This window comes from Natator depressus, chromosome 3, assembly GCF_965152275.1.
Source record: "Natator depressus isolate rNatDep1 chromosome 3, rNatDep2.hap1, whole genome shotgun sequence".
NCBI lineage: Eukaryota > Metazoa > Chordata > Testudines > Cheloniidae > Natator > Natator depressus.
In genome coordinates, this window is record NC_134236.1 from 111,422,692 (window position 1) to 111,435,281 (window position 12,590).

Sequence of the window (12,590 nt, forward strand, 5' to 3'; positions counted from 1 at the left end):
TAATGTGAATCACAAAGGCCACTTATTCTAAAGTTGTTTTTTATTTCCTAATCTCACTTAAATGGTGAGAGCCATCAGTAAAATCTCTGGCAAGTTAATATTCTAATGCTTCATTTTAGGAAGCTTCCATTTTAGTCATTTTCTCACTTTAAATCCTTTATTTCCACAGCGCTCCCCCCTCCACCACCCCAAATCTATTTATAACCAAGTGTCTGGATACTAATTTGTATCCCTCAATCCATCAATTCAAACCCAGTTTCTTGTTTCATTTTAAATGAAGTGAGGGAAGTCAGCAAAGATTCCTTGCTGAAGCTTGACTATGCCCTGTATCTTGCATATCTTCAGGTTCTAAACACACTACTGAAAGGATGTATGCTTTGCTCCATGGATTTTCATTGTGGCCCACAAAGTACCAAGACAGACTATCCTCGTCTGTCAATAATTAACCATTGCTCCATCCCAACTTCCCAGTATGGTTGAGACGTGATTCCCTTGTCGGTATCTGACTGTCGTTCACATTGCATTTCAAAGCCCTTCTTACTTTTTTTCTCTTCAAAGCAGGAGAGGCAAGGATGTGGATAAAAGCATGCCAAGTTTTCTTATTTGGATATTGGTTCTAATTGTAGTTCTTATGTCTGCTTGAACAATCGGATGGGTCTGCTGGGACAGCTCCCTTAAACTGAAATAGGCAATGTCCCAGTCACTGCATCCCCTCTCATCATTTCACTGAGGCAGTAAATTCGGTCCTATCTTATCCACCTTCCCTCTACTGATTAGGGAATTTCTGTAGATTCCTATAGATTCTCTACAATACCCATGTTTCAGAACCAGACCCTCCAAGTAAAGCACCTATCCACCCTCACTGTACACAAGGTGGGCCAGGGTGTCCCCTTCATCAAATTAGGAGAACCTATCCTTTTTCTATATAAGGAATGTACAGTGAAACTAGATAATCTTTCCCATGCTTTAAAGGACTTGCAGCCTTCACCTAAGGCAGGAATACTAAGCAATGTGTTCAACTCTATCAAAGCTGCCTAAGTCAAGTTAGAAAGAATTTCTACAAGAGCATTTGCCAACCTTTTTAATAGGCAGGTATGACTATAATCTGTTGGTGAAAAGATCACTGACTTTTTTTTTAAACTTTCAAACTTTTTTAGGACAACATCAACATAGATGAAGCGGCTCGATTTTTGGTGGAAAAAGTCCTTGCCAACTACAAAAGCTTTCCTAATGAAGAGAATGATGTGAGCAAACTAAAACTGGACCCAGACCCCTTGAGAGCGGACAGTAAATCACAGTGTTGCTAATGTTACCTTTACTCTTGCATGTAAATGCGACAGAATGAGCAGCAAGACTCTTGTTCCTTAGATCAGACTGCTGCTATGGTGCTGCATTAAGGACATTCCAAGTGAGGGGTTTGGTTATCTTTGAATTGGTGATATTTTGGGGTGTTTACAGTTTCTTTTTGTATAAAATTGAAAATGTGTTGGGTTTATCATTCATTCTCCACTAAAAGAGCATCTGTGTCTGGCAGTTGGTTACCTTCTTCTGACAGGAAAATGGAGGGTGGAGTTTACACTTTATTCTCAAAGGAATACAGACAACATTCAGTATGACGTGTATCCAGGCTAGGTGTTAGTTCAGAGGATGAATATTGTGGTGTATTCCAGAACAGTAGTCATTCTTGACAGAAGTTGTGGCTGAAATAAGCACTTGCCTCTTTGCCACAAGTGTCCTTATACCTGTAACCTCCCACTGCTGCCTGCCTGCCTCCTTTCCCATACCTACTATTTTGTCCCTGTTGATTGCCCCCTAATGTGAGGACCCTGTAACTACAGTTCTCCTGGAGGAGGTGAATCTGTTTTCCTGAACTGGACAGGGATAACTGAGCAATGGCAGGAGGTCCCATCCTGACTTTGCCGCTAAGTCCCAATACAAGATAAACACACCACTTGGCAAGTCAGAAGATCAGGAAGGGAAACTCAGGTGTCCTATGTGACATGGCTACTGCAGTGATACAGATGCTAGCAAGTGCATCTCCAGTTATTAGCTGAGAATATTTTACTTCAAATACTGTTAACCAGTTTGAACCTGTAAAACACATTCCAGCACAAATAGCAGGTTTTTCCTAGTGTAGTGCACCCAGTTAAAATAACCTAAGGAAGCATCACCCATGTGCACATATTAAAACGAATGACCAGAAATAGTTCATACACTAACGTTTTGAGATGCTAGCTTTAACTTCATCCAGGAGAGGACTGCCAATACATGAAAAGGTTCCAGTTTTGGTTACTTGTCTTAAACTGGTTTTTGAAACTAGCGTACAGTATGACTAGATGAATGATTTGAATTACTCAGACCTTGGTCTTGGAATACCTTTTGATTAGTAGCGCATGGAAAAGAGGGAGGCCTCAGAGGCATCCCAAGATAAATTGAAGGGTTTTTTAAATCACTCAGATATAGTTGTTAATCTATTACAAAGGCCTTCACTAATTATAAAAACACATGCTGCACGTAATTCACCAGTACAAAGTGTAAATGGAAAATGTTACCAATTTTTATACCTAAATATTTTTGAATGCTAAAAGTTCAAGTGAGGAAACTGTCCTAGCTTGCTTTGCCTCCTCCTAGGAGGCTGGTTATGTGAAGTCTTGACTTCTGCAACTCATGAATATGGCAGGAATTGGGGGGCGGGGGGGGGGCAGGACAGCTAGTGAAAAGGATTCATTTCTCTAGTGATTGTGGTAATCCTACATTAAATGGAACTCCTGCTTTCTCAACAGGCTCTGGAGGCTGGTTTTTTGCCACATGTTGCACCTTAGTTGCCATTTTTTTCTGAAGTCTCTCTTGTTTTTGCTTGGTCTGACATTGTTAAAGTTTAGGTCATAAGCCCTATCTATGTGTCTCAGTTAGATGCACTGTCTTTCATACTTGCCTATTAAAGTGAGTGTACATAAGTACAAGCTACTTTTTAATGAGATGCATACAAATAAATTCTTTATTTTTAAGCAATAAATAAAACAATTCAGGCACACTGTCGTCATTCCTGTGTGAAATAAGACTCTTGTGTGTTTTTGTGTTCCAGTTTCTCTCAAAAGAATGCATTCTCACTGAAGTCTGTAGACTATTTTTCCTTCATTCTGCTCCATTCATTGCCATATTAAACTCCCTCTTCTTATTTCCTGTTTTATCTTAAGATAGACACTTAAAATTACCATATGTAACATTAACCAAACTTGAAAAGTAGGCTAAAGTAGCTTATACTTAAAACTTAAGTTTCTTAAAATTCAAAACATGGCCACCTCTTTGTAGACTGTCTTTCTGAAGGGAAAGTGGTTTTGAAAGAACACTTTCTCCCTTCCCCTCATGCCATAGTCCACTCAGGGGCAATGCTATTTTCCCCAAACTGATTAAAGTTAGTATGTGGGAGCCTTTTATCCTCTTTTTAGAACGCTGGCATGTTCTGTAAATTCCAGACATGCCTATAAAACCTGTCTGCTTGCTAAGGTTTAGCCATTAAACAGAATATTGGGTTGAGGCATGCCATCTATCATGGCAGTTATCGGAGCATGCAAGATCTCTGGTTCTAATTATAGCTGTACAAAAACCAAAGTGCTTTAACCAGTCATCAGACATGTACACTGGCCCATTAGTTCATGTTGCTTGAGTAGGCTGCTATGTGCAATATCTGAGTATCTCTGCTTAACCGATCTTCAGTCTCCTGTTTGTGGTCTTGTGTATTATCGAGATCCCTGGATATATGCAATATTACACTAACTTGGTTCATTAATGGCTTGAACCTGTCAAATTGACAAATCTATTAATATAACTGGCACTATTACCTGTTTAAAAGGTCAGTTTTTTAATTTTAAAAAAACCCTCAACAAATCTCTTCAGCTTTCAAAACTTTAAGTGAAGAAACAGTCCATGGAAAAGTATAAATGTTTTCCTCTTTTCTTTCTGTCAAACTGGTCACTTTTAAAGTAAAGTAGTTTTCAAATATTAGATATTTATTCTCTGAAATGCAACAGCAAAATTAAAGTGCCCAGATTTCTCACAAGCAGTCTCCACTGAATTTAGTTGCTGTTGAAACAGTTGAATCGCAGGTCACTGTTAAATTTCACACTGCCAAAGCTAGGAGACTTACCATAAACCTGTTAATGAAATGATCAGACTGGCATACTTACTATGTTCAATCTTAGGTGAACAGATATCTGACCATCTAGTCTCAAGATATCAGGAACAATCTTGGAGAAATTCATACTTTCTTTATCCATACCTGAAGTTAAAGCTGTATCCAGGCTTCAGTCGTGTCACTCTCTAAGATGCTGAATTTATTTGGGGGTAGAGATAGGAAAAAGTCTTCCTGGTTCTTAGTCACAAAGTATTGTCTAATGCAGATGTGGCATCCTATTTTTAAAACCTTAATTTGCCCAGCCACCATGACTGTTCTCTATGTAGGAGTTGTTAAAGTAATGAGTGAGCTTTCAGTATGGGAATTTGAGAAGCACTTTAACTGTGGAAGAGAATGAAGTAGGAAAATCTGAACTTCTGGACATATTGAAGACTAAATGAACTGAGTGGAAGTTCATTTTTTTTGACCTACCACCTCCATCCTAAATCATAATCCCTAGGTTTCTTCAATGCCTTGAGTCAATGGCAACAACTCAGCCCTTGAGAATCTATATAATAAACAAAAACAACCAGGAGTCCTAGTGGCACCTTGGAGACTAACAAATTTATTTGGGCATAAGCTTTCGTGGGCTAAAACCCACTTCATCAGATGCATGGAGTGGAAAATACAGTAGCGGGGGGGGTGTGTGTATATATATATATACACACACACACAGAATACATGAAAAGATGGGAGTTGCCTTACCAAGTGGGGGGTCAGTGCTTACGAGAATTCAGTTAACAGTAGAATACCAAGGGAGGAAAACACTTTTGTAGTGGTAATGAGGGTGGCCCATTTCAAACAGTTGACAAGAAGGTGTGACTAATGGTAGGGGGAAATTAGTTTTTGTAATGACCCATCCACTCCCAGTCTTTAATCAGGCCTGATTTGATGGTGTCCAGTTTGCAAATTAATTTCAGTTCTTCAGTTTCTCATTGGAGTCTCTTTTTGAAGTTTTTTGTTGTCGAATTGCCACTTTTAAGTCTTTTGCTTAGAGACTGTCCGTTTTGGCCAATGTACATGGCAGAGGGGCACCAAACCAGATGGTCTCCACACAAAAGAATAAACTGACACAAATCTGACAGGAATTATAACATTCAAAAGCCAGTAGGAGAACACTTCAGCCTCCCTGGACACAATAAACAGAAGCTAGAACATTCTGGGTCTGTATTTCTTATAGGTATGGAACACGGTATAGCAAAATGTCTGAGAGAAATTATGTATTCAAGTGTAGTTTCATTATTTGACAGAGTATGAAAGTCCTGTACTGTGGACAGACTGGTACACTGAAAATATGAAACATGCCAATTTTCATCTGGCATATAATTAAGACAATTTAAAGAAGCTGTGCCTGTGTAATCAATGTCTGTTTATAAAGATCTGTATGAAAATGATGGAGAGTGGATGTGGGTTTTTTTGGTAACCTTTATCAATTGTGGCTTGTATTCAAAAATGCATTACCAAGAAATTAGGGTACCTACATATATATGGTTTTTTAACACATACTACCTTGGATTCTTTTACCAGCACCTGAAATAATACTGTTCCTTCAGTACAAAGACTTGCTTAAAATCCTTTTTTATGCTGTGTATGTATTAGTATGAATACACTTCAAGTTCTATTTCACTGCCTCAAATAAACGTGCATACAAAATGTTTCCTGGAGTGAGTTACTTAAGCTGCTGCCACTGCCTTATCTGGGCAAGGGCCCTATGTTGAATGGAAAGGGGCTGGGATATGTATGGGCAGAAGAGCAGCTTTTACACCTCTGCCCTTCAGCTACTGCATGTATGGGAGGAAGGATGGGCAGGGGTGGCCACTAACACTTTCTTTCCTGCTACTATGAAGGAAAGGATACAAATCCTGTCTCCCAGGCTCACTTGCTGTCCCCACCATCCAGTGAAGCACACCAACTTCCTGAGATTGATTTCAGAGAGTACTGGCCACCACGGAATAGTGTCACCAAGACTCCTTGCTATAGTATGGCTACAGAAATATTGATCTTTGCAACTCTCAAGATCTATAGACTAAGGGGGCTGAATCCATTCTTGTTCTGTGAGGATTTGCTGAGTAGCCTGACCCCTGCTGCTCTCTTAGCAAAAGCAGCCCTAATTAACCAATTTCTTGAACTATAAATGATTAGTCAAAGGTATGGTAAATTATTGCCATATCCTAAATCAAATGTATGGCAATATAAATATTAAGGCTGTTGATTAATCACAGTTAACTCACATGATTAACTCAAAAAATCACAAAAAAATTAATTGTGATTAATCACATTGTTAAACAATAGGATACCAACTGAAATTTATTAAATATTTTGGATGTTTTTCTACATTTTCAAATATATCTATTTCAATTACAATACAGAATACAAAGTGTACAGTGCTCACTTTATATTTTTGATTACATATATTTGTACTGTAAAAATGATTTAAAAATAGTATTTTTCAATTCACCTCATACAAGTACTGTAGTGCAATCTCTTTATCATGAAAGTGAAACTTACAAATGTCTGTGGGGTTGTTACATAACTGCACTCAAAAAAAAAAAATGTAAAATTTTGGAGCATGGATGGCCAGCCTGAGAAGGAGCCAGAATTTACCAATGTACCTTGCCAAAGAGCCACAGTAATATGTCAGCAGCCCCCCATCAGCTCCTCCCCCAGCCCCGGCTCCAAGCTCCTCCTGCCCACCGGCAGCCCTGCTGATCAGCGTCTCCTGCTCCCTCCCTGCACCTCCCGATCACCTGTTTTGTGGTGTGCAGGAGGCTTGGGGGGGGGGGGAGGGAGGCAGAGCCAGGGGTTGAGCAGTGAGCACCCACCGACACATTGGAAAGTTGGTGCCTGTAGCTTCAGCCTCGGAGTCGGTGCCTGTACAAGGAGCCGCATATTGCTCTGGAGCCACAGGTTGGCCACCCCTGCTTTAGAGCTGACAAGTCCACTCGGTTCTTGTTCAGCCAATCGCTAAGAGAAATGTTTGTTTACATTTACAGGAGATAATGCTGCCCACTTCTTACTTACAATGTCATCTGAAAGTAACAAGCATTCGCATGGCACTGTTGTAGCTGGTGTCGCAAGATATTTATGTGCCAGATGTGCTAAAGATTCATATGCCTCTTCATGCTTTAGCCATCGTTCCAGAGGACATGCTTCCATGCTGATGACGCTTATTAAAAAAATAATGCAGTAATTAAATTTGTGACTGAACTCCTTGGGGGAGAATTGTATGTCTCCTGCTCTGTTTTACCCACATTCTGCCAAATATTTCATGTTATAGCAGTTTTGGATGATGACTCAGCATGTTCATTTTAAGAACACTTTCACTGCAAATTTGACAAAATGCAAAGAAGATACCAATGTGAAATTTCTAAAGATAACTACTGCACTTGACCCAAGCTTAAAGAATCTGAAGTGCCTTCCAAAATCTGAGAGGGACGAGATGTGGAGCATGCTTTCAGAAGTCTTAAAAGAGCAACACTCTGATGCAGAAACTACAGAACCCAAACCACCAAAAAAAGAAAATCAACCTTGTGCTGGTGGCATCTGACTCATGATGATGAAGATGAACATGCATCGGTCTACACTGCTTTGGATGGTTATCAAGCAGAAACCGTCATCAGCATGGACGCAGATCCACTGGAATGGTGGCTGAAGCATGAAGGGTCATATGAATCTTCAGTGCATCTGGCATGTAAATATCTTGTGATGCCGGCTACAACAGTGCCATGTAAATGCCTGTTCTCACTTTCAGGTGACATTGTAAACAAGAAGCAGGCAGCATTATCTTCTGCAAATGTAAACAAACTTGTTTGTCTGAGCAATTGGCTGAACAAGAAGTAGGACTGAGTGCACTTGCAGGCTCTAAAGTTTTACATTGTTTTATTTTTGAATGCAGCGGGGGGGGTTGTACATAATTCTACATATGTAAGTTCAACTTTCATAAAGAGATTGCACTACAATACTTAGTATTTTTCAATTTACCTCATACATTTATTTTACAGTACAAATATTTGTAATAAAATAAAGTGAGCACTGTACACTTTGTATTCTGTGTTGTAATTGAAATTAACATATTTGAAAATGTATAAAATGTCCAAAAATATTTAAATAAACAGCATTCTGTGGTTTAACAGCATGATTAATCGCAATTAATTTTTTTAATCGTGATTCATTTTTTTAATAGTTTGACAGCCTATATATATGTATGTATATATATATATATATATACACACACACACACATATATATATATAAGTGGGGGACATGATCACACAGGAAGCTATCATGCTATATAACTAAGTGCTAAACTATTTACTAATTTCAATGTATATACCTGCTCTAACTTAAAAAAAACAACCACCCCTCCTCTTGCTTTAGGCCTTCCTTGACATATTTAAAAATACAGTTAAACTATATCTAGAATCAGCCCATAAATTGATAGGTCAGAACCCAGCAACTGAAAAACATTTCAGCAGACTCCTTCCATTCTGAGAGCAGGATCTGGTGGTGTTTTTAGACCATACCTAGTACAATGGTGCCTTGATTTTGGCTGGGCCCTCAAAAATATAAAATGATGGCCACAGGAAATGCACCATACTGGTTTCTTGGCCCTGAGGAAACCAGCTATATTCAGCAAGGGTTTTATTCAAAGAGAATTCTTTTCTTCTAGCTATGAACAAGCTACTAGAATCAAAGAAAGAACAGAATTTCACCCGCATCCTAATTCCAGCTCCCCCAGTGAGCTGTTGTGTAACCTGGGATGAGTCACTTTATCTGGCTGTTTACTGTCCACACCCTTTGTATTTTAGATTGTTGGCTCTTCTGGGCAGGAGCTGACTCCAGAGTGTTAGTATGATGCCTAGCACTATGGGGGAACAATTTTAGTGGGGGGTCTGTAGGAACTAGTGTACTACTACAGCTAATCCAGTCACATTAGGTTCAGGCCAGTTCTATGATCCTGAGTAGTGGCCTGCTCTGTCTCCTGAACTCCCTACTCCTTCCTTTGACCACCTGCACAAGGGGAGGGGAAAACGGAGCAGAAATTCTCTCCACGTTGGTCAGAGGGGACCAGTTGGTGATCCCACACCCGGTTACAATGACTTCATTTATATAAGCTTACAGTGCTATAGAAGTGATTTTAAACACAAATGTCCATTTGGTTCTGAATTCTAAACCAGTTAATGATAAAATACACAATAATCCTTGCTACTTCACAGTGAAACAATTTGAGGGTCCCAGAGGATGTGGGAGGTGCGTGGCTTGGAGGCAGGGATGGGAATGGCTACTATCTATCTACCTGCCTGATTCTGCTAATAGACTCTGTGTTCCTTAGTCCACTAGGAAAAATTTATGCATTCAGGAACTCAAATTTGCTTTATTTTTTTGGAGGTTTTCCCAGAAGTCCATAGTTCTGTACATTTAATCCTCCCCTCACTGAGCAGAACTTGTTTACTCCCCCATAGCAATGGCCAGAGCTAGCAGACTTTTTTTGATCAGCTACAAGTCACCAGAAAGTGGTTAGAATTGGGGGGGGGGGGGGTTGTTTGTGAGGGGAAGGTGACTCCTTGTTTTGTGTAGGTATCCCTAAGAACTGGAGAGTCATTTGGTCACGTATTTCCCCCACCATGCCTTCTCTCAGTATGTGAGGTGTTGTTTCTAAAGGAATGAAAATAGCAGTGGGGTGGAGTGTAAATATGTGACTAATGACTCTCCAGTGCTTAGGGATACCTACACAAAAGTAGCACGGGTGGGAGGGAAGTTCTGCAGGCTTGGGTGTCTTTGACCTTGTCTTCACTGCTTTAAAAATCTCAGAGTGCTTTTTAACCTCAGAGTGACTAATGAATGTGCGCTATCCTGAGGTAAAAAAATAGTGAAACCAACTTCATTTTGCCTAGTTTACCTCCAGGTAAAACTGAAGTGTCTTGATTTCATTGTGTTTTTTACCTTGGAATGGCTCAAATACATTAGTTATGCTGAGGTTAAAAATACACTTTTTCAGCCATGAAGACAAGGTATTTTAATGGTTTTGGGGGGTTTTTGGAATCATTTTTGTCTGTCTGGGACACTGGGTCAAATACGGTAGAGGTTGGAAGAAACTTTACTTTAAGACACATCTTCACCAGGCTCTTCTTGAATCACCCCGGTATCAGAGGCTAGAATCCTGAATAGAGATGCAGAGTTATTTCTGCTTACTGACTATTCCAGATCAGGTGAGTCTTTTGTCCTGTTCAGGGATGGCCAGCTGTGTGTCTGGAATTACCAGTGAGGAATCTAAGACTTGAACAGGAGCTTCTGGATGGTTGTACCAGGGATCATCTGCATGGATTTTGAAGTGTCCAAAGCTGATTCAGAGATTTCAAGCCCAAAAGGAATTATTATGGTTATCTAATTTGACTTCCTTCATAACAGCAACCATTGAATTTTACCCTGTAATTCTTACATCAAGCTAAATAACTTGTGGTTGAACCAGAGCTTATCGTTCAGGAAGAAATCTGATCTTGACTTAAAAACGCCAAATGATGGAGAATCCACAATCTCACTTGGTAAACTGTTCCAATGGTTAATTACTCCATCCCTAAAAATTTACACATTATTTTCAGTTTGAATTTGTCTAGCTTTCAAGGTCAATATCTCATTGTAAGGTGTATTTTCCTTGAATTGTTCTTATAGTTTGTTTTTAGCCCTATCAGTTAGCCAAGTTCTTAACCTATTTAAGATGATGTCTTGCGAACTTCACCATGTTAGACAGCCCTTTTGGGAAGCTTTTGGTTGCTGGAAGTTTTTAGAGTGTTAGGATGCACAGACTAGTCTAGTTTCTAAACTCCTTTTGTACACTCTGTCATGATGATGTACAACAAAATACATAGGTGGCATCCTTCTGGGTTGAGACCAAACTTATTTTTTATTTACTCTTTAATATGGCAGCCTATTCCAGTGCTTAACTACCCCTACATTTAAAAGCTTTTTAAGTATCTAACCTAAATCTTCCTTGCTGTAGATTAACCCCATTATTTGTCCGGCTTTCAGTGGCTATGGAGACCAACTGATCACAGTCCTCTTTAGAATAGCTCTTAACATCTTTGAAGAATTATCAGGTCTCCCCTCAGTTGTTTTTTCTCAAGACTAAATTGTGATGTTGCACCCCATATTCTTAATACAGATATTGTTGTAATATGAATATGGCATAACTAAGATATGTTTTACACGGGACGGGTCATGTGAGGTATCATTGGAAAGATTATGATTTTATGAATGTGATTATCCAATTTTTATGCATGTATCAGTTCTGCATCTGAAGTTAGGAATAGTGACTATGTAACAATTACAATGGTGTATGTACTTGGGGAAACACCCACCAGACAGTAGGCAAACAGCCTGAAAGGGCTATTAGCATGGGTCTTTGAAGATGCTGATCTCTCATCTTCCTGGAGTTCCTTCCTGTGGACATACAAATAAACCTTGTCTCATGGCTTTAACTCTGCAAGGTCATGTGATTATGTCACCTGGTACGGAGTACCACCTTGGACTCTGCTGATATTTTTCCACTGGAAACAAAGGATTCCCACCTTATGTAAATCCTATTTAAGGCTGGGAAGTGAGTCATTCAGGGCTCTTCTCCATTGCCTCCCTGCCCAAGAAGGAAAACTGCTGAAAGCCCCTGAAGAGACAAAGGAACTAAGTTGGGGAAAGACAAGGGCTCAGTCCAGGCTGAGACAGGGGGTCTAGTCTCTGAAGAGAAATAACGAACTCTAACCTGCAGAAACTCTGCAACCTGCCTAAAACAACATTTAGGGTGAGCAATTACTGTTTGTAACCTGTTTTTTTAGTGAATTAAGCTTAGCTTGCATATTTTGTTTTATTTGCTCATTAATCTGTTTTGTTCTGTTTGCTATCCCTTATAATCACATAAAATTGACCTTTTGTAGTTAATAAAAACTTATTTTTTGTTGATTTCAAAACCCAGTTTGTGCAATTCATATCTGGGGGCTGGGGGTTGGGGGTAAAGAGCTGTGCATATCTCCCTCCACATTGAGGGAGGGGGCGGGCGATTTTTATGAGCTTACGCTATATAGATCTCTATACAGTGCAAGACAATATAATTTTGGGTTTATACTCCAGAGGGTGTATCCACAGGAGAGCTGAGCATTCCCCGAGCTGAGCCCTCCCACAGAGAGCTAATTGCAGACTCTATGTGATTCTACAGCTGGGTGTGTCCCTGCCTGTGTGTGTGCTGGAAAGGGGCTGGAGAGCCTGTCACAGCAGCACAGAGTAAGGAAAACCAGGCTAGTAGGACAGGCGGGATCCCAGCACATCCAGTGGCACCCTGAAAGGTGGGGCCAACCCGTCACAAAAACATACCCAGATCTTTTTTTTACCTTTCCTCATAGGTTACATTTTCTAAAATTTTTATCATTTT

At 39.8% G+C, this 12,590-nt stretch overlaps 1 protein-coding gene across 1 annotated transcript in view; it reads left to right on the forward strand.

Annotated features, from left to right (window-relative positions):
- The window catches only part of RAB32 (RAB32, member RAS oncogene family), a 59,863-nt gene extending 53,776 nt beyond the window's left edge, over positions 1–6,087 (forward strand). The window contains exon 3 of the mRNA XM_074946981.1: positions 1,158–6,087. Coding sequence (XP_074803082.1) covers positions 1,158–1,307 — 150 coding nt within the window. The 3' untranslated portion in view covers positions 1,308–6,087. The remainder of the gene's footprint in view (positions 1–1,157) is intronic.
- Positions 6,088–12,590: the final 6,503 nt, after the last annotated feature.